At 45.9% G+C, this 27,726-nt stretch overlaps 1 protein-coding gene, 1 long non-coding RNA gene and 1 pseudogene across 2 annotated transcripts; 2 read left to right on the top strand and 1 right to left on the bottom strand.

Moving 5' to 3' along the window:
- Window positions 1–3,292: 3,292 nt before the first annotated feature.
- On the bottom strand, window positions 3,293–4,301 carry LOC124705623 (glutathione S-transferase F11-like). Its single transcript, XM_047237330.1, has 2 exons — window positions 4,055–4,301; window positions 3,293–3,975 (listed from the first exon to the last, which is right to left on the bottom strand). The coding sequence occupies exons 1-2, from the start codon at window positions 4,254–4,256 to the stop codon at window positions 3,398–3,400; spliced, it is 780 nt and encodes a 259-aa protein (XP_047093286.1). The 5' UTR covers window positions 4,257–4,301; the 3' UTR covers window positions 3,293–3,397.
- A 16,336-nt stretch (window positions 4,302–20,637) lies between these two features.
- On the top strand, window positions 20,638–25,016 carry LOC124706161. The gene is made up of 3 exons (XR_007004324.1): window positions 20,638–21,068; window positions 21,266–21,343; window positions 24,670–25,016. It is a non-coding gene; the product is annotated as an uncharacterized LOC124706161 (long non-coding RNA).
- A 730-nt stretch (window positions 25,017–25,746) lies between these two features.
- On the top strand, window positions 25,747–27,011 carry LOC124647710 (annotated as a pseudogene).
- The last annotated feature ends 715 nt before the right edge of the window (window positions 27,012–27,726 follow it).

Raw genomic sequence — 27,726 nt, 5'->3', positions numbered from 1 at the left:
TAAAATAGTGTATCCAAAAGATACTATGACCAGCTACCAAGAGGAACGTAATCCCCAAAGAAGAATCATAGGAACAATATATAAATAAAAATATCGTAATATTAAACACATCTACTTCTCTATAGAAGGAAATATAAATGTGCATCCATAAGATATCATTATCACATGCCAACAAGTGGTCCCTACACAGAGCCAAAAGGGAATTATCGAGGGAACACCAAACGGGTATGTCCATGTCATTAACAGTGTCTAGATAAAATAAAATTTAGATATATTTTTTACATTCTTTTATGGACAGAGGTAGTAGATTATTTTAGATCATGTTTTTTTTGCAAAGCGATGGCCATAAGAAAAAGTATAAACTTACTCGATGGAACATCATTTGTATACCTAAAGATCAAGGCGGACTTGAAGTCTTAGAAATCAAGAAAAAGTGTTTACTCAGCAAGTGGCTTTTAAAAGTCTTAACTGAACAAGGTGTATGGCAAAGAGCTAATATAAAATAAATATCTACATTCCAACTCCTTATCTCAAGCTAAGGTAAAAGCTATGGATGCACATTTTTTTGAAGGGACTGCTGAAATAAAACTTGAGTTTTTCGAAAGGGATTCTTCAGCTGTAGGTAAATGTTGAGGGAACTTAGTTTTGGGAAGATACGTGGCTAGGGAACACTCTTTATTCCAACAGGATCCATCTTCATATAATGTAGTGAAATGAAAACATGTTTCGGTTGCTATGTTATGTCACATCTACCTCTAAACATAGTTTTAGGCAGGCCCTTGCATGTATGAGGGAAGAAAGATGGATCCATCTTTGCATTAGGTTAATCAGTTAATGGATGTTCAACTCATTACACAACGGGATGCTTTTGCTTAGAAGTTAACAACATCCTATATTTTCACGGTCAAATCTGTGTACTTAGATTATATTAATGACCACATTAATTTCATGCACAAATATATTTATAAAATGAAAGTACCACTAAAGATTAGAATATTCATGCGATTTTTGGACTGCAAAATTTTGCTCACAAAAGATAATTTGGCAAAAGGAATTGGCAACAGAGTAAAAGATGTTTTTGTGATCAAGATAAATCAATATAAAATTTATTTATTTAATGTCCACATGCAAAAAATGTGTGCTGCATTTTTCATATGCCTTTTAATATTATCCCTCCCACTAATATAACTAATTTATTCTAAAATTGGTTAGTGGGGTTGTGAAGAAAAATAAAGTGCAAATCCGAGTTGGCGTATGCACTTGACTTTGGCCATATGGAACCCTCGGGATGATTATATTTTTAACAATCCAAAATCTACTTCTTTTATGAAGGTTATCTCTTTGGCCTCTCATTGAATCCATATGTGGTCCTTTCTACAACCAATAGAGAAGCACGAGGATGCCATTTCTGGGTGCAACCAGCTAGACAAGGTTGCACGAGATATATACACCCAGTGAAGCTGGTGTTTTCATCATAGGTTAACATGTTAGTCTAGAGCATGTCCTCTCTCCTCTTTAGATGGTCATGTATCGACCTTGTGCATCCCGTGATACAATCTTTTTTTGTAAGACTTGAACTACAATAAACTGATAAAAAAAATTGCATGCATAAATTGAAGCAGAGGCTAGGGCATGTGCCCCATTTCAAAAAAGTAGAAAACCACAAAAAAAAAACAGACAATGACAACACCACAGGGTCATGCCTACTATATAGACGGAAGGCTCGAATGGAACCCGACTTCAACTTAATGAAGCCAACACCGGCCAAACAAAGTGACAGGTTCAATAACAAGTTCAAACATGCAAAACAAACTGGCAATGTGGGAAATTGTCCCTCGATAGAGAAATTATTCCTAAAATTCCACAATGTCCAACAAAGAGCTTCACAACAAACCCAAAGGATCCTCTAGCTTTCCCAAGCAATTTGGTGATCAAACGGTACATGTTTGCAAAGCAAGAGGGATTCCAATATTGAGAGAGAAGCTCCCTACCTACACTCCACAAGAATTTTGGTAAATGAGCAATAAAAGAAGACGTGGTTACTATCTTCCAGATCATCTCTTAAGGCATATCTGCCATTAGAAGGGCCACGATGTCGCTTAATGTTGTCATTGGACGGTAGCCGCCTCCAGATCAGTTGCCACAAGAAGATTCGGATCTTCAAGGGGACCGAGATCCACCAAATATCCTGGAGGTGTGTCTCTGGGCTTCCTTGAGAGAGATTTCGGTATAGAAATTTAACTATGAGCCTCCCGAAGGTTCAAGAGCCTAATTGAAGGAGTCGGGTTTGGTAGAAAGCTGCAACGCACCAAGCTCGTAGTGCAAGTTGAGCTCCTCGTTTCGAGTGGCTCCCCTAGAGCTCGCCGAAAAGGATTTTGCCACTCCAGCATCGCCCTAGCCACCGAGATGTCGGGTTGCTCAGCGATGGCAAACAACGAGGGAAACCTATTACCTATCCCTTAGTGGCCTAGACCCATGCCACCAATCAAGCCAAAGTGGAGGTCCCATTCCCCACTTTATATTTCGCTCCCACGCAAAATACCGATTTTAGTTTTTGTATGGCGTTCCAAAACTGGGAACCAGGGCGGTGCGAGTCCACTAGAAGGACTTTTTTTCTGAGGTATTTATTGTTGATGATATCAAACCGCAATCCTTCTCCTGTGACATGAGATGCCAAATTCATAGGACCATAGCACCCAATGGTATTTACGCTTTGGGCCATTGGCCTCCCAGAAGAATCTCAAGCGGTGTTTATCGAATCTACAATGAACCCAGTGGTACTTAGGTTTTGGTCAAGCCCACTCAAGACCCGGGAAAAACCAAGCGCAAACTCAAAACATCAATTGTTAGCCACGCCATCCCTGTCGCTTTGTTCGGTGCAAGGAAGAAGGAACGGGAGTGCAGGGTAAAAATAAAGGTAAGGCCCGTTACCATTAGCACGAATCCATGCACAAGAGGGGATAGGTCGACACAGCCCTAATCAAGCTCTCAATCATCCGAAAACTAGTAGGAAAAATGTTTCGTTCATTCTTACTTTGCGATTCCAGTCATTCAGATCAGGTACGATGTGGAACTGCGTCCAGAAGTGTAGGATCAAAACCGAAGTACAAGGATAGATCATTTTATTGTAGTTTCCATTGCAATATTAAAAGGGTCCCATATTAAAATGATTGGTCGAATTACGCAACAACAGGAATTCAAAGAGAAAAGTGAAACACAACTTATACGAGATTATTCAGAACGACGGAAGAAATCAAGAAGATGAATTGCTTGGAATGAACCACACCGCAGCTGACGAACGCCTCGTATGTATGTAGTTTGATGGAGCAGTGACAATAGTTAACCCCCGATCGGCACCGTACGTTCGGTGCGAGGAGACGGCCGGCGTGGATGGTGATCAGAAGGGCGCTTCCGATGCCGGCGGGCGCTGCAGGCTCTTGACGTACACCCAGGACTCGCGGCCGGAGATGTCGGCCCACCAGCGGCTGACGTTCCTGCGGGACTGGATGAGGCGGGCGGAGCGCGGGTCGGAGGCGAGGCGGTCGGCGTTGGGCATGTGGGAGAGGTCGGCGAGGGTGAACTTGTCGCCGGCCAGGTACTCGGCCTCCTCCAGGCGCTGGTCGTAGATGTCCAGCACCTTGCCCAGATCCTTGCTGCTCTTCTCGAACAGCTGCTTCATCTCCTCCAGTTTCTGCACGTGGGTCGGGTTCATCATCATGCCCTGCTGCTTCTGCTGCCTGGCGTCGCGGCCACCGGCGCCATTGCCAGCGCCGTCCTTCTTGCCGTCGAGCGGCATGGTGGGAGGCAGGAACCCGAGGCTGTAGATCATGTCGGCGCTGGGCACGTCGAAGCTCTGCGCCTCCGTCTGCAGCCACTGCTCGATGGAGGAGCGCTCCAGGGCCCCCATCCCGATCAGGTCCGGGTTCCCCTGCGCCTTGTACTTGTCCGCGATGTGCCTCAGGATCTTCCTAGACTCTGCACCCAAAACATTGTCCACATTTCAACATAGTGCTCAAGAAAAACATGAACGTGCATTGCCGCGCGCGTGGCTTACCGACGAGGGTGACGTTGCCGTCCTCGAAGGTGAGCGCCTCGCCGTGCGGCTGGAGCTTGAGGTACTGGGGCATGCGGTTGGGGCCGCGGAAGGAGTCGACGCGGATGAGCTGGAACTCCACATCCTTCTCGAAGAGGCACGCCAGCACGCGGGCCACCTCCGACGATGTCGGCGACCCGAACACCTTCACGGCTCCCGGCATCCTCGACGTGCTCTGCTTCTCGGCTGATCGTTGAAGGATGGATGGATGCCGTGTGACGCAGATCTCGTTGGTGTTGACGACGGGTCCATCGTGACCTATATATGCTTACGGCGAGAGGAACTGTTGCAGGAATACCTTGCTTCGCGACAGGGTTCATGCAAAAGCGAAAGCAAAAACTAAAGAGCCAAAGCGTTCAAAGCAGTGAGTATATATCATATCGTCCTCAAGGAATCCAGGGACAAGAAACTGAACTGGAGTAGCTGCTAAAGCACCCACCTACATTTGTAAAAAGTGCATTGACGATTTGTAGCTGCTACACGGACTGTAGCGCTACTCGAGCCAACGAAGGTATGAGAATGAAAACAAGTCTTCCAGTGTCATATCTTTTTCTTTACCCTTTGATTACACTTTTCTTACATTCAATATAATCTAAAGATATATACATGAATGCGCACAAAATGGAACATAATAAAACGAGAAATTGAGAGATTTCGTTGAAGTAGTTTTTTTATAGGGGGAACAAAGTCCCAGATTTGCATCAAATCGATGCATACTGTCTTTATTTCGGGATTCTTTGATTAATAGAATTCGTATAGAAATTATGTAGGATTTATAGGATTTGAAAATTTCCCGAAAAGCTAAATATAGGTTCAATGGCAACCAATCTTTGCTGGATTGTTATATCACGGATTAAACAACTGGACAAATTCACCATCGTGCTGCATTGATTAAGACGATCGTTTGGGAAAGTGAGTATATAGACGACAACAATTATGAAACTGAAGTACTTAGCTAGTTCGATATTGACGTTTGTGTAGTAATCGTATTAGAAATTCTGAATATATTCCTTTCCTCGACGTGCTACCGCTGGCATACAGATTTGCAGTATCAGGTGCAGTCGCGTTCATCAAGGTAAAGTATCGTGTACTGATCGACTCATGTAGTCATGTTCGTTTACTCTTTAATTTCGAGCATCTGCTGTCCAACGAGCAAGCCTGGACCAAATCGTTGCCACAAGATTTTCTTGCCCGCGTCACTGCACTACAACCAGCTTTGCTTGTATGATTGTATCGAACCGGCCACAAGATACATCCATATTATCAATAAATAATATGAACATGAGGGAGTAATGGCTTTTATCGCAATCGAACCGGCTAGCCAGCCGTCTGACTAGCGAACCAGCAAAGTTGTTGCCTGACTGGTTCACTCACCGGTCTAACTTTTTAAACTATGTCGCTGCTTGGTCCGCGTGTGCCCATTCCCAGTGCGTCACTTAGTTGACAGGAGCCGGGTTTAGAGTAGTAAGGTGTGATAGGATCCGACCAGAATTTCACATATAGAATATTTTACCTTTTCTCATTTAAATTTTAGTGTCAAAATTTATAATAGAAAAAGCAAAATAGACCCCAAATAGAACTTAGATGGCAGGTTAAGCTGGACCTGATTATATATTGATGTTCTTAGGAAGTAGGTCTAGCTCAACTGGTTGGGAGAGTGGATGTACAAACGTAGCACCTAAATTCAAATCCTCATGGACTCGAATTTAAGTACCTATTTATATTAGAGGCCCTTGCTGGTCCTGTACTCATGCTATTTATTTTGAGCACTATGATTTAATCTTAACAAGATTAGAAATCTTAGTATTCATGTTTAATGGTTGTGTGCATCTCTAGTTGGTGCACAGGCCATGAACTAAAATTTTCCCCAATTTTAAGGGAGAGTGAGCCTCTAGGGCAACTGGTTGGGGGAGTGAATCTACAAACCTAGAAGCTGAGTTCAAATCATCATGGACAAGAATTTAGGTTCCTGTTTATACTTGAGGTCTAGGTTAGAATTGGTACTCATGAAATTTATCTTGAGGACTATACTTTAGTTTTCATCAAGATTAAAAATCTTAGTAATCATTCTTAATGGTTATGTGCATCCCTAGTTGGTGGAGAGGGCGGGAACTGCAAAACCCTTGAAGCCAAGATCAGCAAGACCATATATATCAAATATTTGATGAAAGGCCGAAATTTGTGCGTTGCATCTCTCGTTCACTGCAACATTGTGTCCTCCTTGTGGAGTACCTCATCGAAATCAGTAATGCATAACCAAGGTAGATCACATGATGATTTGATGAATTACAACATATCCCAAGTTTTATAACGTTCGCGGACTTGAGCTTCCCTGTACACACATGTCAACCACCATGGTTCATACTAGAAAAAGAAACAACAACATGAAGGTGGTACGAGGAATAAGGCAAATGTCAATATTTACTTCATCATTCCAAAAAAATTGCGATGCCGCGACTGTAGCTAGAACTGCTATAGCAAAGGATCGTTCATAACCTAGCGACGATGCTAGTCTTTCCCCTCTCAACTTATGTAATTGATTCTCAACTACACATGGTACCGAGGGGGCATATTTCTGTGCAAAGGCACGCAACTTACGAATTGTCGCAGCCATTTCAATTGCACGACAATTCCAACCGTAGATATTCATTGATCATGGCGTCTCTCACCATCGGAGGCCACCGGTTCAGTAGTTTTTTTTGTAACTCCATGCTTGGGATTTGCATCCACGCCTGGACCTTGCTTGGGGTTAACGTGGGCACCATCGTTGCGCCATTAAAAGGTTCCACCATGAGGGCGCATGCTCGGAAAATCCACGGCCCCTCCTCCCGATCCGCTTCCAATCACCCAGGCAAGATGCATGTAAAACAACAAATTCGTTCTCACGTCATGAAAACATCACGAACCTGAGTCCATGTCGAGTATATTATATTCTTCAGTGATTCCATGCTAAAACCCTTCTCCGTCAAAACCCGTGCCGTGGCCAGCCACTTGACCTCCGGCCAACTCCTGGCCTTCTCTTTTCCCAAAGCAACATCCTTCAGTTCAGCTTTGTGCAGATTGAGATTCTTGAGCAACCCCTGGATGTCATATTCCTTCGCCCCATCTTTGGCCGTCTTGGAACTTTCCCCTTCCGTCGCGATCATGAGATCCGACGACCCCTCTCCCAAACCCTCACCACCAAACCAATCTCCCAAGGCCGGTAGCCGGACGGAGCCAGCCCCTTGTTCAGCCCGAGTCGACGGAGGCGAGAGGAAGCGTGGGAAAGGAGGGCAAATGGTTTGGAAAAACCTCTATGGTGAAGATCGCTGTCCGAATAGCCTTACCCTAGAGGAATCCCTAGATCTACGTATGTAATCACATACCTAATTACTAATAGCTAGCTAAACCTGATCTGTTACCCCGGTGCATGGTTTGAAGTCCGAGACATATCAAAAGGCCACAGTTCAAAGAACAATGGCCTACACAAACCCAACCGGCCAACCCCACCCAGGAAAACAAACAAAGGAAAAATGACTGGTTAGAGAGAGGCCCACAGTTCAAACAAACAAAGGAAACAACAATGGCAATGAATTTCTCCAAGTTGTGCAAGAGAGCCTTGAGCATCAGACGGCATAGATGGGAAAAACAACCAGAAGGGTGGATAAAACTAAATGTTGATGCGGCTTTCTAAGCGGATTATTTTACAGGCGCAACAGGGGTTGTACTCCGAGATGACCAAGGTATGTTTATAGCTAGATCATGCTGCGGGATTTCGAGTATTGCTGATGCAGCCACTGCAGAATTAAGAGCCCTTCGCGATGGTTTGTTACTCGCATGGCAGGTGGGGTGCAACATTTTAATCGTCAATAGTGATTGTATGGACGTAATTGAAACAATGCGGAATGGAGGCAATTCACTGGGAGGTGTTGCAGCTATCTACGAGTAATTCTCCTTCTTAGCTCGTAATTTTACTACTCCAGTGTTAAGGCTTGTACACAGGAGGTGACCAGCTGTTGGATGGACTCGATTCCCAGTTTCCTCACTACGTGATGTCAGGCCGATAGTGCAGGTGCTGTTTATTATGAATAAAGTCCAGGAACTTACACGCAAAAAAAAACTAGGGAAAGCAATATTGTGGCCCATATGTTGGCTTGTAAAGCGGAGGGACCAGAGTCAATTGTTTGACATGAAGATCCACCTGAATTTATTATTGCCTCTTTAGCAAACGATGTAACCTTATTTGCTAATCAATAAAGTTGCCATGGTGGTTTTTCCTCGAAAAAAAAAGAGAGAGGCCCGGGTAGACACTACACAAACGAGTGGATTGGGAAAATGTATCGAGCTAGGCGTTCGAAAACAAAAGTACAACTCATATCTCTTGTCTTTTTTTCTTTTTCTTTTCAAGGCAGATAGACCCGTATTGATACGCTTCCATTGTTGAATGCAGCTATATATAAACCATCCCATAAATCATACATATGGCGACGTAGCCAACCCAAACATCATACATACGCCCGTTTCGTGTAATGCAATTGCCGTTCAACTTCTTCACAGAGACAATGGCATCAAAACCAATCTTCGCTTCGGTCGTTCTCCTCATCTTCATCACCGCCGTGGCAGTTACACCGGCGTCCGCGGCTGGCAGCGACTCCGACGAGCCCACGACGTGCGTGCCAACGCTGCAGCGCCTGCTGTCGTGCCTGGACTTCATCGAGCACCGTAGCGACGCGATCCCGCCGGCGTGCTGCGTCCAGGTGAAGGCCACGGTGGCCCAGCAGCCGTGCTGCCTCATGCACGTCCTGCGCGGCGACGTCGCCAAGCTCCTCGGGCCGGACTTCGACGACACCCGCGCCATGGTCAACGTCACCACGAAGTGCCTCTCCGACGCCTCCATCCTCATGTCCATCACGCGTTCTTGCGCTGGTTCGTACAGTCGTAGTCTACGTACCAAGTTTTTTAATTACCTACGGCCGGCCGATCTACGATCAGGATCGATCTGGGATCGCTGCTGATTTTATATCTCTGTTCGATCTTCAGGCAAGCCGCTCCCGCCGTTGACGCCGGAATATCCGTTCACTGCCGCATTGCCGCCACCGTCGTCGTCGTCGGGTGAGCAGTTCAATTTCTCAAATCACGCTGCATTTGCCTAGCTATCTACTCATGTGGGTTGATTTTGCACCTGGCGTATAACTTCGGTTGTCATTAATTTGTGTCTCTGCATGCAGGAGCTGCACGGCTACAAGGCTTGTCTTACAACGTATTGCTACTTGCGCTTCTTGCATGTTTCCTCTGAGATCAGCTGACTGAATGCGGAGCTGATCTGAACATATTTATTGTTGAACAAAACATAATTAAGTTCGTATTTTTTCTCTGTATATTGAATTGTCCTTTTTTTTTCTTTCTTGTGGGCACCGATGGTTGAATTGTTTCATCAGGTACGTTCTTCCTGTTTAATATGCAGGTGTATTACGTACCACTCAAAGTTAAAGAACCTGGTTGTGCAGTCTACATTTTCCTTGCATGGCCGTGGCTAGGGTTAGGTCGAGATTGAGATATGGCGGCAGGAAAGAGAGAGACCTGATCAATTTTCCATCTTAGCTGCTCATTAATTACAACGTCCCTCTGATTTGTCACACGACGCACAGGCCGGGCCATACCTCCATCGGGCAGGGCCAACGGGGCGACGCATTTCGGACATCTAAATTGTCTGTGGGCGTCCGTTTGTGTCGTCTGGCGGATGCGAAAATGACCGCGAGACGCGAAAAGTCCGTTTGCGTCAGGGGTCGCCCCAGCGGTGCGACGCAACTTTGACATGCAACTGTTTTGTTTTCTTGCTCCTTCTTTTCATTTTTTGTTGAAGGACTACCCAATTTGTATGAATGAGCGCGAAAACAACTAATACTGAATGATGTTCTATTGCTGCCATAAACAGTTCACCGGATAGATTACTCGAATCGAAGAAGTTCAAACATATTTAACATACAAACAAGAACAAATTTAAAAACAAATAAACTATAAACTAATTCTTGGCCTTCTTGTTAGAAGGCCCTGCCTCGTCGTCCTCACTCCTGCGCCTCTTGCTTGTCACCTTCTCGTCGGAAAAGGAACTGGCGGACGACACGTCCGTGGAGTTGGAGTCGGACGAAGTGTCGTCTTCGTCGTCGGTGAATGGACGACGACGCGCCGCCCACGCCTGCGCCCTTGCCTGGGCCCTGGCCTCCTTCCTTGTCGCCGCCTCCTGCGCCTCCAGTCGGGCGAACCTGGCGTCGGAGTCCTCTTCCTCCTCGTCCTCTCCGTCGCTGCCAGCGGCGCCTCCGTCTTCCTCCTGGCCGTCGCTGGCATCGGTGCCTCCGTCCTCCTCCTCCTCACTCGGCGTGGAGGCAAGGTCGCTGGGCGTGGAGCCCGGATCGCTTGGCATCGCAGGGTTTTCCACCAATGCAGCCATCCCGGCGGCTTGCCCTCGCTCTCCGAGTCTGACGGCAGGGTGTAGTCGCTCATGGCGTCTGGCTAGCCGGTGTTGGACGTGAAATACAGTACACGCAGAGCTTATATTCTGCGGGGATTAATGGCGGCGCGTATAACGAAGAGGCCTACGGTTGCTCTTCCGCGGCGGTTCGGCGTTCCATTCCGGCGGTTGGCGGGTTGATCGGCGCGGTTGCCACTCCAGCGGTTGACATTGGCGCGCTTGATGTGCTTTAATTCGAGGCTGATCGAACCAGGGTCGCTGCTAGGCGGGCCCGTGAGGGAAGCGAGCGGACGCTAGGCGCGACCGTGCAGCGTCCGCAGAGACGCAAACGTGCCGCATATTTGCGCCGCGTTTGCGTCGCGGCGAAGCCCCGGACATGATACGTCGCTCCGCTGGAGCAGGGTGCAGACGCATTTCCGATCCGCGCGGACGCAAACAATCGCACAACATCCATTTGTGTCACCCCGTTAAAGATGCCCTAAAACGCCCGTAAGTTCGAAACAAACCCGACAACAACAAACACTATAGTTAACTCAAGCTGTAACTCGTTACACTTCGCCACGCATACGAACACTAGCACTGGTGGAAAAAGGGGCTTTGGTCGCGGTTGGCAACTGCCATTAGTCGCGGTGGCGCAACCGCGACCAAAGTAGCGCGACTAAAGGCCCCCCCCCTTTAGTCGCGGTTCCTTACGAACCGCGACTAAAGGCCCGTCCACGTGGGCCGCGAGCGAGCGCCGGGCGGAGGACCTTTAGTCGCGGTTCTTCGGCCAACCGCGACTAATGGCCTCCGCAGGGTTTAGGGTTTAGCCCCCCTCCCCCTAAATCTGGTTTCTTTTTAATTTGTATTATTTTATTTCTTTTGGGTTTTAATTTTGAAGGAGTTTCACATATTCTACGGTACTTGTATACATACATGCATATGAATGTACAATTTCAAACAAATTTGAAATTAGAACCAAAAAGAATTCAAGAGGAATATACAATATATATTCAATATCGGATGACCATATACAATATATATTCAATATCGGATGACCATATACAATTTTGAACAAGTTAGTTACAAATTCTGGTGCATATAAAGTTCTACGTCATGGTAATATTGTTCTCCTCTAGGATCGATGACTTCCCTCGCCAACCATCCAGCTAGTTCCTCTTGAAGTGGTCGGAAGCGAGCTTCTGGACTAAGCGTCTTCCGGAGGTTATTCCTCATGATGTTGTTCTCACACTTCGGTCCCGCTCATTGCAGTATCTCCGGATCCTCTCACAAACATAGTATCCACATAGATTGGTCCCCGGTGGCTGAATATCCCCGGTCGTCCGCACTTGCCATTTTAAAATGTAGCTCTTTTTTGAATTCACCGACCTTGGTATCTACGAACCGTCTCCAAACCCTACGAGGCAAAGAAAATTAAATAAACAAGAGAGTTATTAATTAGTTACTTGATATTAGGAAATGATGAACGAAATAGGCCGATCGATATAGAGCGCAAATGAATGAAAATAATTACTTTTGCATCATTTTTCTCATGTCGCCCCAAAGCGCCGGATCCATATTCGGAGAGTCGTGGACGAGAGCCGAGGAGGTCCGAACTTTAATTACCATAAGAATCCGGTGGAACCTGCGGACACGATACATGCACGATCATGCATAACTCATCGATTAGCCACATACCATGCATGGAGTAAACAAAAGAGAATGTGCTCAAGACAGAAACACTCACCCAAAATGGTAAGGAAATAGAATATCACTTTTCCATTGTCTGTTTTCTAATAAACCGCCACAGGTCATCCTCCACGTCGGCGGGGTGGTGTTCTAACACATATGAATTAACGATGTGTGGGTCAATGAACCCAACATCATGGATGTTCCTTATTCGCATTTCCCGCTTCTTCATTCCGCATAATAGCGTACACAACAAGATAGTTAGGACAATATATATATATATATATATATAGTGCGAGGCAATGAACGAGATGGGGTAGAAATTAATAAATCACTTACGAACGTAGCAACGATGATAGATTTGTCGAGGTCGTGCAGATTGAACAGCTGGAACAATTCACTCAGATGAATTTGTACCCAGTAACGTTTGAAGTGATGCTCATATCTAACTTCCGCATAGATATAGTCTTTGGCGTTTTTATGTTTTATGTAACCCTTGTACCAATTTAGCAGACCTTTCATTTGTCGAGGTAGATCCTCTTCTGCGCGAGGCTCGATGAGAGGGCCATTCTTCACATATGTAAATACTACGTCCTTCATTGGCGCCTCATCAAGGCCTAACGAGTGCACGAAGAGTGATACCTAAGTCGGCCGCTTGTTCTCCGGCACTCGTTACGGTCAATCCATGTGCTTCCGCAGCTGCTATGATATCGGGGGCATCCGGACCGGCGGCTTGCACTATGAGCGGGGCGATCGATTGTTTACTTTGTTCCCCGAGCTGGGCAACTTCTTTCCCCTTTCTAATTTTGTCTCGGTCTCGTCCTCCAAGGCTTTCTTCTCCGCCAACTCTTGGTTCCTCTTGAACGCGAGTGCTTGCCTACGAAGTTCACGTAAATAGTCGTCGAGCAGATTCTTCGCGGCTTGGGACGGTGTGTTCAAAAATGACTTAGCCCACTGCTTTTGCTTGTCAGAATATACTGGCTTGGGCTCGCCCTCTCTTTTCTTCTTGCACTCCTCCTTCCATTTCTCATGCTGAGCAGCCACGGCCGCTGCATTTTCCTCGACACTAAGTTCCCAAGGCCTCGGGATGAGAGGCTTCAGTGATGGCTCTGGTATCTTTGTGGTTCTAGGTACATAAGGGTCCGGGTTAATAACCCAGGACTGCTCTGCTTCTTCGCCGGAGGTGGATTGGGGGCGGTACCGGTGTCCGATCACCCGCCGGACGAGGAGCGAGGGCGGCGTCGGGCGACGTGAATGAGGTGTATTAGGTGAAGCACCACCACCACCACCGCCACCGCCACCGTCACCGCCACCGCCACCGCCACCGTCACCGCCACCGCCACCACCACCACCGTACGGGGGTGGACTTGTTGGCGCCTCGCCCGGAAACTTGATAAATTTCTTCCGCCATAGAATGAACCGGCGCTTGACATCTCCAAGTCTTTTCACCCCTTCGGGTGTAGCAATGTCAATGTCCGGGTCCTCAAACCCTTGGACTATCTCCTCCACCGTGACACGAGCATAGCCATCTTGAATGGGGTTGTTGTGGTGGAGTGCTCCAGTGGTAAAGCACTGCCGATGGCTACCTTCATGGACATGTTCCCGATAGGATAATACGAGATGACATGCTTTCATCTCCTTTATATCGTCCACGGGGTAGCGAGGAGGCTCCGGTGCAGTAATTTCGACCACCGGAGGCTCCGGTGCGGTAATTTCTATCGTCGGTGCACCAGCCGGTGAGGCCTCCATGGAAGCCACGCTCGCTTCTTCTCCGCTGCCGGCTTCCGAGATCCATTGGATGATCTTCATGCTTGCGCCCGAGCTGCCTCTCTTTCGGCTACTAGTACACTCACGGTTTTCTTCATCACATCCATTTCCGTTACCAAGCTGCGCCACAACATCTTTTTCCCGATCCATCTTTCTCTTACGGCTTACGTAACCGTACGGGTCATCGTTCGGGGGAACCCTATTTTCCACGGAATGTGCCCCATGCCTCGTACACGTCCTCCGTGTTCGGGATTCCCGAGGGCTTTTGTCGGGCGTCGTTCTCTCTCGTTGAACTTGATCCTCCCTCTTGAGCATCCCTCATTGCCTCAATAAGCTTTTGGGTGGGTGTAATTATTTTGCCCTGGTAAACACACTCCCCTGTCTCCGGGTTCGGCGATCCCCCATGCCCGTACCACCAGCTTTTGGCCCTTGGGTCCCATTCCTCCGTACACTGGACCGGATTCCTCGCGCCCTCGGCTCGTTCTCCATCTTCTCCCACCTAGGCTGCCAAAAGCGATACCCTCCTGGCCCCATTTTATGATTGTACTCCTTCTTGGCCGCATTTTCCTTATTTTTTTCGATAGTTCAAGGAACTGCTCCGATTTCTTTTGCTTCACAAATTCTGGCCAATCATGTTGCAGTTTCTCATATTGTCCTTTGAAATCCGGAGTCTTGCCCTGGTTGACAAAGTCATGGGCTAGATTTTGCTTGTATTTCCGGAATGCGTTGGCCATCCTAGAAAGAGCGAATCTGTTTGACTAGCTTGCGCCTCTTCTTGTTTTCCGCAATCTTGTTACCCTCCTCATCGTATTTGCGGTATTCCGGAGGTAGAACGAAATGTTCCATAAGCTTTTGAAGCAATCTTTTTTTGTTCTCTTATCGACAAAAGTGAAACCAACACGTGCCTTCTTTGGCTCATTCCACTCCTGGAGGGTGATCGAGACGTTGTCTCTAACAACGGCTCCGCATTGGCCGACAAACTTGGTGGCGTTCTTGCTGGGCTCCAGCGACCTGCCGGTTGCTTCGTCGACAACATCGATGGTGCATGTTTCTCCTGCTTTCATCGTCTTGGTTGCGCCACGCTTTGACGACGACGTACTCGATTTTTCGACGATCCGGCCGAGGGCTAAAATAAGAAAGAGAGTCGCGCGCGTTAGTACACACACATTTATTCAAATCAGTTAGTTGTATCACCAGACGCTCAATATGTATATATATATACCTCGGCGCCGGAGGTGGTTGCTACTTCCAATTGAAGATCGTCGTTTATCGACGTTTCTTCGACATCATCTTGCTCGACGGCGCCCTTCATCTTCACCCTCAAGGTTCGAGATAAGAAGAGATATCATCTTCTTCTTCTCCGGTCGGCACATATGGAATATCGCCTTTTATGATGCCGAACATATGGTCTTCGGCGTCCGGATCATAGTTGTCCGAGAATCGGGTCAGCTCTATCGTCCGCCATATGTCGGTCCTGAAAACATGTAGTCAAAACAAATTAATTGTGTATATGCATTATCACATCTCTTCTACATATAAACAGAGAGGGCGACGAGCGGGAGGCGAGAGGGGGGACGCAGTGACCGCGTGACCGAGAGACCGGTGGCGGTGGCGAAAGGGCGGTGGCGAAAGGGCGGTGGCGGTGACGCGTATTAGATGTGTATATGCGGACGATCGACCTCGCCTCGCAGTGACCGCGTGACCGAGAGACCGGTGGCGGTGGCGAAAGGGCGGTGGCAGTGGAGGTGGCGGTGCCGATCCTCTCTCTCGTAAAAAAACAAAAAAAAACCCCGCGCGTATACGGAGGGGGCGGCGAGGGCCTCGCCGCCCCCTCCATATACACGCGGGGTCAGTGGCGAAAGGCGCGGCGAAAGGGGGGTGGCGAAAGGGCGGTGGCGGTGCCGAGGACACATAACCCTCGCCGAGGACACATAACCCTCGCCACGGTGGCAGTGGTGGTGGCGGTGTTAAGTAAATTTTTTGTTAAGTTAAATTTTTGTTATGTCAAAATTTTGTTAAGTCAAGATTTTGTTAAGTTTACGGAGGGGGCGACGAGGGGCTCGCTGCCCCCTCCATATACGCGCGGTGGTCAAATTTTAGTTTTTTTTACACAAACTTGAGTTTTTAGTTTTTCTAAGTCAAATTTTAGTTTTCCTAAGTCAAATTTTAGTTTTTTTTCACACTCTTTTTTAAGTCAAATTTTAGTTTACAATTTTGAGTTAATTACTAAAAACAAATTGTGAGTTAATTAACAAATTGTGAGTTAATTACTAAAAATAAATTGTGAGTTAATATTAACAACAACAACTTGGTAACCCGATTAGGCCATGGTCCTAACGGTATCTGTGGGTCACGCATGCTTGCTAGCATAAGACTATGTCGCTGGTGTACTCATTTAGTATATCCTAACAACAATCTTGTTAAAAGATGGGTGAACTAAATGTGTGTTTTGTGACTCACAAGAAAGATCTGACCATCTTTTTATTTCTTGAACTTTCTCCCGTCTAGCTTGGAGAGTAGTAAACTTCACACATAACATTCCTTCTCCGGCTAATGTTACTAATTTGTTTGCGAACTGGCTAAATGAGATTGATAAAAGGAAACTAAAGCTAGAATCCAAGTACGAGTGTGTGCTTTGATTTTAGCAATATGGAATTGCCAAATGATGTAATTTTTAACATGGCTGCAAATTCAAATTTTCTTGAGGTTATAGTGTTAAACACGGAGTTGCCTCATCGATTTACATGTGGTCCTACCTCCTTCCCGCGGAACAATGGGGACCTATGGACCCTTGGTGCAATCAGCTGATGGCGGTTGTACAGGTTATATATTGAGATATAAATATATTGCCTAGTTCATTTTCATCAGTTAAGACTTTTAAAATAGTTGGCTAGTGGATCAATACTATATGGTATTAGAGTCAAGAGTCCTCAAGTTCAATACCATGCTCATGCAATATTAAAATAAAGAAAAAAAATATCCTGCAGCCAGGGTTGGGCTCCCATTTCGCAAAAAAAACAATTGAAACTGCATAAATATAAAATGCATGCCCAAGTCCTGATAGTGCATGTGCCACTTCGTTGTCTTCTCTAGTCCCTTTCCCTCGGAGGATCGCGTGCTTGCGTCCTCCGGTTCTTCGCACGCACACGTGTCCCCAGGGGCCACTAGGCCCCACCACTTTATTATCCGGCCGATAGCATTCCCCACCACTCATTCCCTCCTTCCGCGATGAGAGCTTGTGCCTCTGTCGCTTTTTTGCACCGTTGTTGCATCTTAGCTGCCCACCACGAGCAGTGTCCAACTTCCAATCCCACATCAAGAGGTATCGTCCTTGCACCACCCTTCGCATGGTCTCCCAACCCCATAACTGCCCTGCTCCCAGTGCCAGCTCCATCCCTCGGTGTGGTGAATCTAAAGATGCCACCACAATGCCACCCCTCTAGCTTTGGCCAAACCCGGCACAACGGCCACCATCCTCACTCGATGTCGCCCTGCATCTTCCTCTCTAATACAATAAAATGTTGTGGCATGCAGTTCCTGGGCCTATACATACTAGATAACACCCCACGCGTTGTTGTGGGACCATGTAGAAAAAAAATCTAAGAATACAACACATAAGATCAAGAAAACCCCCAAGATGGAGAATTTTTCGGTGGCCGTTTTAGTTCTAATAATAGAATTTTAGGTTTCTAGTTCGACTACATGGTTCGAGAGAAACTAGGTTATAATATAAAATCAACATTATGTGAATCATTCTCAATTTTTTGCATTGGTATTGTAGGTATTGATAATTTTCATTATAACAGCAGGTCAAATTTAATAAAATTTTGCTTTAATTAAACTTGGAATATCCAGTAAACGAAGCACACAATACTATATTATTTTTCGAAATGGGGAAACGAGCCTGATGCATACGATCTTTATTAATATACAATACTATATGCAAAGCCATGACAACAAATACAACCAGGCACGTTGGGTGCAATTAATACTTCCTCTGATACATAATATTTGTCATGATTTTAGCTCAAATTTAAACTAGAATCACCACGAGTATTATGAATCAGAGTACATGCATGCTGCGTGATTCCATTTTCAGTTCGGGCCACTACCATTTCCATTACTTTTCATAACCAAAATATACATTGTGTAAAATTAAACCATGCAAAAAGTAAACAATCGAAACGAGAAAGAAAGAGCGCCCTAGCATCGATAGGAAATCCGCTGATAGATAACCCGGCATCAAATCATCTCCTACGGGGCAAAAACCTATCAACGCTGAAAAAAGGAATTCAAGGCATACCAGCTACAGATTATAGACCATGCTGCATGCGTGATTTTTATTCTAGACGAGACCACGAGTCTTCCTTTAACTGCAACACGACTCAACACAGTCGTCAACAGGTTCGGCGCAACGGCAACTGCTGACGCGCGCCGTCGATCGTCCACGCGCAGACAGGTGAGGGGGGCCGGCCGCTCTGTGTCGCGATGACCCGCTGCCACGCCGGCCGTGCCGCGATGGCCTCGTAGTTTCGTACCACCGCGCCACGTTCTTCACCGACCTCAGCGGCGTCCTCCCCATCTCGGAGCCAGCGAGGCGGTGCTCGTTCGGGAGGTGGGACAGGTCCGCTAGGGTGAACTCGTCACCGGTGAGGTACCTGGTCCTTGTGAGCGCGTCGTCGTACACGCTCAACACACGCCGCAGCTGCTCGCTTTCCGTCTCCCCAACGCCAACCCCGTCGCCATGCTCGGCGCGAGCGCGAGGTGATAGTAGCGGGACGCCGTCGTCGCGCTCGGGACGTCGAAGCTCTGCGCCTCCGTGCGGAGCCACCTCTCGATGGACGTGCGCTCCAACGATCCCGCGCCGTACAGGCTGCTGCTGCTGTTAGGACTCCAGAGAACTAATTTGTGGTTGGATGGTTAGGAGCGCAGTGGCACCCCGGCCCGCCAAAGTTGAAATCCTAGATTTGATACTTTGGTGTCTCATTAAAAAGATAGAATATTTTTCAGGAAGAGGCGATGTTCCCATCTACAGCGAGACGTTCATGGTGACTTCGTCATCCCAGGGCCCACTAGATTAGTTTCTTAGACACAATGATGCTCACAAGGTAGGGTGTGCGTGCGTTCATAGAAGTAAGTGTATGCACATATGTTTGAGCGTTGCATGTGTATTGTGTTTCGCAAAATAAATTAGAACTCCGGAGACAAAACGTATTATCCCCTCCGTTCACAATTACTTCGTGTTCTAAATTTAATCAAAGTTAAACTTTATTAACTTTGAATAAATATTCACGAAAAGATATCAGCTTCTGCAACATAAAATCAATAATATTAGAATCTTCATAAAGTATATTTTCAAATATCATATATTTGGTATAATGGATATCAACATTTTTTCTTATTTTATTCGTTAAATTTTGTAAAGTTTGACTTTAAATATAAACGGGAACGCAATCTAAATAAAAACGGAGGGAGCAGGGTTGGAAACAATTTCATGTATGAGAACTGACTGCAAAGAAATCCGGCACTTAATGTGGAACTTCAGAAACAAATCACATACAAATTATTACGTAGGAAACAATTTTCTTGTATGGAAACAGATTGCAAACAAATCACAATTTGGCTCGTCCATTTAACTCGGTATAATTTGGAAGCGGGAAGGCTAAAAGAGGAAGGATAACGGAGAAATGTTTTTTTTTCCAGCGAGAATAGCTGAAGGTGAACAACAATGTCCGTGGTTTTCGTCTTCTTCCGTTTTTGCAGGTTCCTTCCTCTGCATACTTCATCTCTCCATAAATAATCCTCCCTTGCAGCTGAAACCAGCAGCCCCCTCCTGTGCACGGCCGCCGCCACCGTTCGCCAGCCATGGCCCCGCCGCGGAAGAAGAGCTCCCGACAGTCCGCTCCTACCACCATACTCGCCCTCAGCGACGACCTCCTGCGCGAGGTGTTCCTCCGCCTGCCCTCCCTCCCGAGCCTCGTCCGCGCCGCTTTCGCCTGCCCCGCTTTCCTCCGCGCCGTCCGTTCGTCCCCCGCATTCCGCCGCCGCTTCAGCGACCTCCACTCGCCCACCATCCTCGGCGCATTCCTCGTCGACGACGACACCCCCATGTCCACCTTCGCGCCCGTCCTTCTCCGCGACCGGCGCTCCGACCTGGACCACGCCGCCGCCCTCCGCGGCCTCGATGTCTTCCTTACCCGTCTTCCCGATGCCATCGACGTCAAAAAGGACGGCGGCGAGGACACTGAAGACGAAGAAGGTGTCGAAGACGAGGACGGCCCCGTGGCCGAATGGTCAATGTCTGCGTGCTGCGATGGGTACGTCCTTCTCATCACGCCGCAATGGAACACCAAGAAGGTGGCCGTCTACGATCCCCTCGCAGGAGCCCTGCATCTCTTCCCCGGCCCGCCCGATGAGGTGTTCAGCGGGGACCCCGAATACACTGAAGCTGAGTTCCACGTGATCCCCTCCGAAGCGGACGACCGGTCGTTTCGCGTGCTCTGCGTCCCCAAACACGGGGGAAAGCAGATCGCCGTCTTGTCACCGGACACCAGGAAGTGGCAGATTTCCCCAACACCGTGGAGCCTCCAGCATGCAGACAATGTTAAGCTAGTCAGGAACGGGCTTGTTTACTGGGCATCTTCAGGCCGCCAAGACTATATACCTGTGCTGGACACTGCAACAATGCAATTCTCTCAAACTCGCAAGCCGCCGACTCGGCTTTCCGGTGTCTTAGGTGAGACCAACCATGGGAAGCTCTGCTTGGTTCACGCGTCTGACCTTATGATTGATGTTTGGGTCCAAAAAGCTGGTGACCACGGCATCGATAAATGGATGCGGAACAGGACATTTCGTATGGTGGATGCGATTGGTCATCTTGCTCTAAACATTATGGATGAATGCCCTTCGCTCAAGGTCGTGGCGATTGTCGGTGGCTTTGTGTATTTGACTATTTGTCAGATGGAGCCTCCTAACTGGCTCCTATCCTTCTGCATTGAAACAAGGGAGCTGCAGAAGCTCTGCCGGATCACTAGATCCGAGTTCTACTATCCCTACATCATGGCGTGGCCTCCCTCTTTGCTACGCAACAAGGTGAGCGCTCGACTTAAACTACTCTGGATAATTTTATTTGTACTCTGCATAATACTTTTTATTAACTGCTGATGCTGATGATATCTTGCCATGGCTATATATAGATTTTGTCACTACTGGTATAAGTCATTGCAAGTTTCTCTAGCATGTTATAGCATTGAATATTTGAATGACGTTAACGGTGCAATCACTTGCAGGCGGGATCAGCTTAGTCCATCACCTCTCAAAATAAATAAATGACAGGCAACTAAGTTTGGCAGGAGCTACCAGATGCGGTAATGTACTATGACTCTCAACATGTATTCTGCCAACATGGATTAGCTGAGGCTCCTTCCTTATGCGTTTGTACTCTGTATATTACTTTTTGTTAATTGGTGATGACATCTTGCCATGGCTATATAGATTTCGTCTTGGTTAGATTTATTCACTATTTTAGACTACCCTTGATATTATAGTTTATGATGGATCCATAGATTTTTTTTTATGAAATTGGATTCTGTATAATCCCAGATTTATACTAAGTTAAGTTCTCATGCTATAATAATGAGTTCAGAAAAATATAGGTTAGAAATTTTGTTAATACTTAAGCGAGACTGATATGTTGCTAGGTTTAACCATACTATTGGTGAGATCACGCTGGCTGGGGAGCAGTGTATATCGAACCATAGTTTTGGTGATAACCATATATGTGTGAACTACTGATTGTTAAGGCTTGCATGCATTTCATAACTGCAAAAGAAATTTGAGCTCAAGTAATTCAGAAAAATACAATAAGAAACAAATAAATAGGGTACCTGAGTAATAAGAAAATGCCACTAGTTAATTAAAGTTGTCTGATACATGTGTGTGTCGCAATGTTTGAGTCATTCGAGCGGAGAAGATGTGACTTTGACCATGATAGGGAGTGTGCATTCAAGGCCATCAGGTTCCCCAAAATATTATCTTCTATTCTCTATATTATTAATTATGTTGATATAATTTCGCCCTAACTCGCAAAAACAGTCGCGAGGGCAATCGGATGCCGAATATGGAGCCGAACAAATTTAATTTTCATATGTAAACAATAAATTATCTAAGACGTTAGGCACCTCAGTGCTTATGAGATTTAGTGTTTGAGATGCTGCGGGGATATATCAGGGTTGTGTGATGTACATCTCTGGAAAATATGATAGAGACTTACCGTTTGGAGTTCAGAACTGTTGTGGTGCTGTCCTACAAATGATGTCAGACTTTCTTGTTAATCTTATTAATTTGGTGTGTTCGTAAGAGCTAAACTGAATTGTAGTAACCGATCTGGAGTGTTTTGTCGCAGCAGACTGTCCTGAGTCACATCTCTGAATTTGCAAACTGCAGTGTATAAATGCCAACTATGATTTGTGTGTTACTACTCTGAATATGGGTGTCTTGTTGCTCACTTGACTGAGATGAAGGTTACTTGAAGAACACTGTTCCAAAATCAGAAAACAAGTAAACTTCAGTTATAGTTCCAGTCAGCAGTAGTTGTACCTCGGTACCACATCTCAGTTTACACTTGACAACTAATTCTCAGAGAGTCCTGTAGCATATGTTCAGGTTTGAGATATAAGAAGTGTGTCCAGGACACGTGCATGCAATTTTTAGGAAACGGCAACCGTCTCCAGTACTAGAACTACATTGCAATTGTTTCAGAGAAAGGAAACTGTCGCTTAGATGCAATGACCTTGTTAGTTTGGGCTTTGTTCAGTGTATGACACTAGTACTGTAACATATATTCAATTTTCGACAATGAAACTTGGATCCACGACACCTTCAGGCCACCCAGGTTCAGAGTAGTTCGTCTATCAGTGAACATGTAGTCGCGGGTGTTGTGAGCGTTTAGTATGGCATCAGAACTATACTAGGCATGTCCTGTACTTGTACTCGTAGCTCCAGGTTCACAACCTAGCACCACTTTGCTGTAACCTGTAGTTCTGGAGAGGCAAATTAATACTTCACCACGATCAATATAACATGTACTGCTCGGTTCACTCACATGAGTTACCTAGCAGGTAATTTCCTCTACTTTACGGTAGCATCTAGCTGGACCTACTTAACTATTTTCTTCCATATTCGCACTAGAAATCCGCATGACCATTGTCAAATATATACTACTGTCACGGTAGCATATCTTCAGGTTCCAGTAGATGAACTAGCCCATTAAACCATCAGGTTACACCTAAGATAGATAAGCTAGCTTCGCTGATGTTTGAAATTTAATTATTACATTCCTGTTATAATGTTCTAGTAGTGTTGCCTAAAGACTTGAAACTATTTTTACCAGTGAGATATTAGATGAGACTATTCCGGTATTTAAAATGATCAACTCAGTGGCTTCACTATGTTGGTTCAGATTTAGAATCATGCAGGATCAAAGAATCACAGTTTAGAACCAAGAAAAACGGATTGTTTAGTTTTAATCCAATGTTTTGGAACAACAGAAGCACTCATACACTAGAGTAAAGCACAAATAGTTCCAGGGACTTGTTCGAGGTTTCTTAATCATTCTTGTCAACAAATAAATAACTTAAAGACAGCTTAAACACTATTTGTACTAATAAATCTGAAACATAAGCATCATATGTCAATCAAACCTTGTGTGTACAAATTTACTTAGGGAGTTTACATGAAAGAATTAGGGTATGTTTGGTTTACAGCCAATACCAACCATACCAAAAAATTAGTGAGCCAACAAGATTTGGCTGTTGTTTGGGTGGGCACCAAATATTTGGCTTGCCTGGCCCGCAAAATCGCTGGCGACTTGAGGGTGGCGAAAACCTTTGCCAACATATTGGCAGCCAACATGTTTCCTTCAACGTGGCTCCCAGTCCGATGCTCCCCTTTTTCTATTGCAAAAAAAAAAAAACAGTCCGTTGCTTTGATGCATTAGTAGAGAAAAATCTGCAACTCTGTTCTTACCAAATTTTTTTTTTGCAAAAGAGCACACTGTCCATCCGGCCTTTTGCCTACTACCTATGGTTTTCAGTTTGCTAGAAATCCAATTCACGTCCAATGGGAAAGCTAATTCAAGTTGCTAAAAATCAGTTCGGCCGTAAACCCAATGAAGGCCACAAGATGCCAAAATATTGGCAATCTACAATGGTTGTAATCCAAACTATAAGAGTGTACCAAAATTTTGGTCATGCCCTTGCTTTGGTCATGCCAAAATTTTGGTAGGGATACTTGGGGCTAAAACCAAACACACCCTTACTCTTGTTTGATGTAATGTCATATGCAAGATACAACGAACCATCAAGACTGATATGAGTTCACCATCCAGACTTGAGTATCTGATGTAAAATACATTTACATCATACCCTGTGATTATGAACCCAAGCTCTTATGAGATTTAGTGTTCATAATCAAGACATTAGGCACCTCAGTTCTTATGAGATTTAGTGTTCATAATAAAGACGTTAGGCACCTCAGTTCTTATGAAATGTATTTATGAAGCAGTTACAGCGTGAAACTGAGAACCAATGCTCTTGTATGGATGCCTCAAGAAACTTGATGGCCATGTTAATATTTTCTTTCTTGCACAGGCAGCTTATTTAGGGTGACTGATTTCTCAACATTTGTTTTGCAGACAACCGACTTATCCAGTTAATGTCCGACTGAGCTGCCCGAAACTATTAAGGCCAGAATGAGAAGCATATGTTCCATTCAATACATGCTGCAGAAGTTCTTTCAAGCTCCGTAGCTTGGCTGGTTAGAAACCGGAATTGCAAGTTTACTGTAGGTGCTACAGCATGCTGGTCTTTGTTGATCCACAAGGAGAATCTGAGCTATCTTCAGCTATAACTTGTATCTGTTTGTGAAACTTCTTTAGAACTGTCAAGCGGCAAGAAACTATATAATGATACCATGATGTAATGAAACAATGGATGATGATGCTGAAGCTCTTTACTTCCGTCTATAACCCTGGCTTAAGTGGTACCTTATTTTTGAGCTAACAAATTATGTCCATCAGACATTACACTAGGGCTTCTACTTTGTTTGGGATGGGCGGTTTTTGACAGGACAAGATGAGTTATCTTTTTTTTTTTTTTGAAGAACCGAATACCTCTAACAAAAATTGCGCAAGTATTCTGGGATATCTATCAAGATTCTAGTAGCCTGGATAGAAATTTGGCATGGTTTTCGAACTGAATGGAAGAGTTTAAGTTTAAGTTTAAAATGCCACTGCAAAATACGAAATGCATTGTTCTGTCACAAGTCACAAGTAATGACCAATATGTGGCATGATGACAACTTTCACCGCTCTGAAATCCCTTCTATCATAGATGAAACCAATGAGATTAGTAGGAGTTTTACTAGCTTTTCTTTTCATTTTCTTCGCAGATTTGCTAATATTGCAGCTCAATTTGTGTGCATAAAATGCTTCTAATAGTAGGCAAGGGAACTCGTGGATGAGTATCACTCCTGACTTTATCTGTAACTGCATGCATGTATCAGTAATTCAGAATTGTAACCGCTAAAACAGCAATAGTACTCCTGTTGGTCGATTACGCGCTTTTGGACGGCCTCACTAGGAGTCCATTGTTGTTTTTTTTTTGACAGGACTAGGAGTCCATTGTTGCATACTGGGCCGGTTGCTTGCTTTCTTATGGGCTGCCTTGAAACAATGACGCCGCCTTCCTTTCCTCATTTCCAGTGTCGCGACATGGCCTCTCAGCAACCGCGGCTGCCGCCGCCGCCGCCGCCGCCGCTGAAGAAGAAATCCCCGCCAGCCACTCCCACCACCATAAGCGACCTCGGCGACGACCTCCTGCGCGAGGTATTTCTCCACCTCCCCTCCTCCCGAGCCTCGTCCGCGCGGCACTCACCAGCCCCGCCTTCCTCCGCGCCGTCCGCTCGTCACCCGCCTTCCGCCGCCGTTTCCGCGAGCTACACCCTCCACCGCTCCTCGGCGTATTCCTCGACATACACGATCCATCCATACCCGTCTTCGCCCCCATCCGCCGCCACTCCGACCGGGACCACGCCGCCGCCATCCGCGGCGCGGACGTCTTCTTTACCCTGCTCCCCGAAGACGATAATGGCCCCGATCCCCAATGGTCAATGGAATACTGCCGCGACGGATTTGTTGTCCTCGTCAACTGGGAAATCAAGAAAATGGCCGTCTACGATCCCCTCACACGGTCCCTGGATCTCTTCCCGGTGCCGCCGGACGAGATCTGCTGCGACATGTACGTTGAGTTCCACATGCTCGCCTCCGAAGAAAACAACAACGGGCCTTTCCATGTTGTCTCTGTCTCTCACGAAAAATGGGGGGCGCAAGCCACCGTCTTCTCATCAGACACCAGAGAGTGGAAGGTTTTCCCATTTTCGAAGGATGGATATAGCTCTCTGAATGGTACGCTGGTGAACGGCTCTGTTTATTGGACATTCACCAGCGAGACCAACATCCGCGTGCTGAACACAGCCACGCTGCAATTCTCTCAGATCGAGCCACCACTGCATACCGAAGGGCAAGAGGAATTTAAGCCCGGCGAGACCAAAGATGGGAAGCTCTGTCTGGTTTGCGCAGTTCAACTCATGCTTGTTGTCTGGGTCCAGAGACCCGACAACAACAACGGTGAGGACAGATGGGCGCTGGATAAGACATTTTCGCTGCAGGATGATACGCATAACATCTCTCGGTATTGTCTGGATGATGATGTTTCGCTCCATATTGTGGCAATTGTTGGTGGATTTGTTTATTTCTCCACCTTCTGTGAGAGGCGTCCAAATTCGTGTCACTTCATGTGCTTCTGCCTTGAAACAGAGGAGCTGAGTAAGCTCTGCACTGTAACCCACTCCAATATTTCCTATCCCTATATCATGGCATTCCCTCCTTCATTGGTATGCAACAAGGTGAACCCTCAACTCGAAGGGGCTTGACTAGGCAGAAGAAGAAATCTTGAACCAGAGAATGTTATTTCTACTATGTATGTTGTCTTCTCACTGTAGAATTAATAAACCAAGATGTCCCATTGATGTTGGAAATGTTTAGTCTTTTTTGTAACCTCGTCATCTATCATTAATAGCTGACATGATAGTGCTTTTGTAGCTAGAAAATGGCTGAAGTTTTCTTCTATGCTTGAAAAAAGTGTTCTCTGATTGAAAATATTTCCTGAATGCCAAACAGAACGGTCCCCATTTACTCTTTTAGCAAGATTTCTTGATTCTCTTGACTCCTTGTACAAATCTGTTTGGTTCAGCTCTCAGTCCTTAATGTTAAGCAACGTGTTGACCCAACTATGTATTTGTAACCCTTAACTTGTGAATGAAGTTAGGCAAATATACACTTTGCAAGGTCAGTTTAGAATTGACATAAATGAAATTAACTAGATATCATTTTGCATTACTTTTCTCAAGTATACATACTTGGTATTGCTCTATGAGGAATGCTATCGCAGCTTGAAACACACATTCTGAATGCTTCCCCCATCAGGTTATCAGACTGAAGGGCTCCACTGCTGCCCTTGAATCGCTTGGTATATGATTGTGTTATGTTGTGTAGATTGAATTCATGTAGAATGTTATTACCATGGGATTTCTAATTGCAGCACTAATGCCCCATTCTTTTTCAATTGCATTTTTGCAATGGTTTTCTCACCAAGCGCACTGCCTGCTCTACTAAGGGGAATTGTGTTGTACT

This window comes from Lolium rigidum, chromosome 4 (genome assembly GCF_022539505.1).
Source record: "Lolium rigidum isolate FL_2022 chromosome 4, APGP_CSIRO_Lrig_0.1, whole genome shotgun sequence".
Taxonomy (NCBI): Eukaryota; Viridiplantae; Streptophyta; class Magnoliopsida; order Poales; family Poaceae; genus Lolium; species Lolium rigidum.
This window is presented reverse-complemented; position numbering and strand designations above follow the sequence as displayed.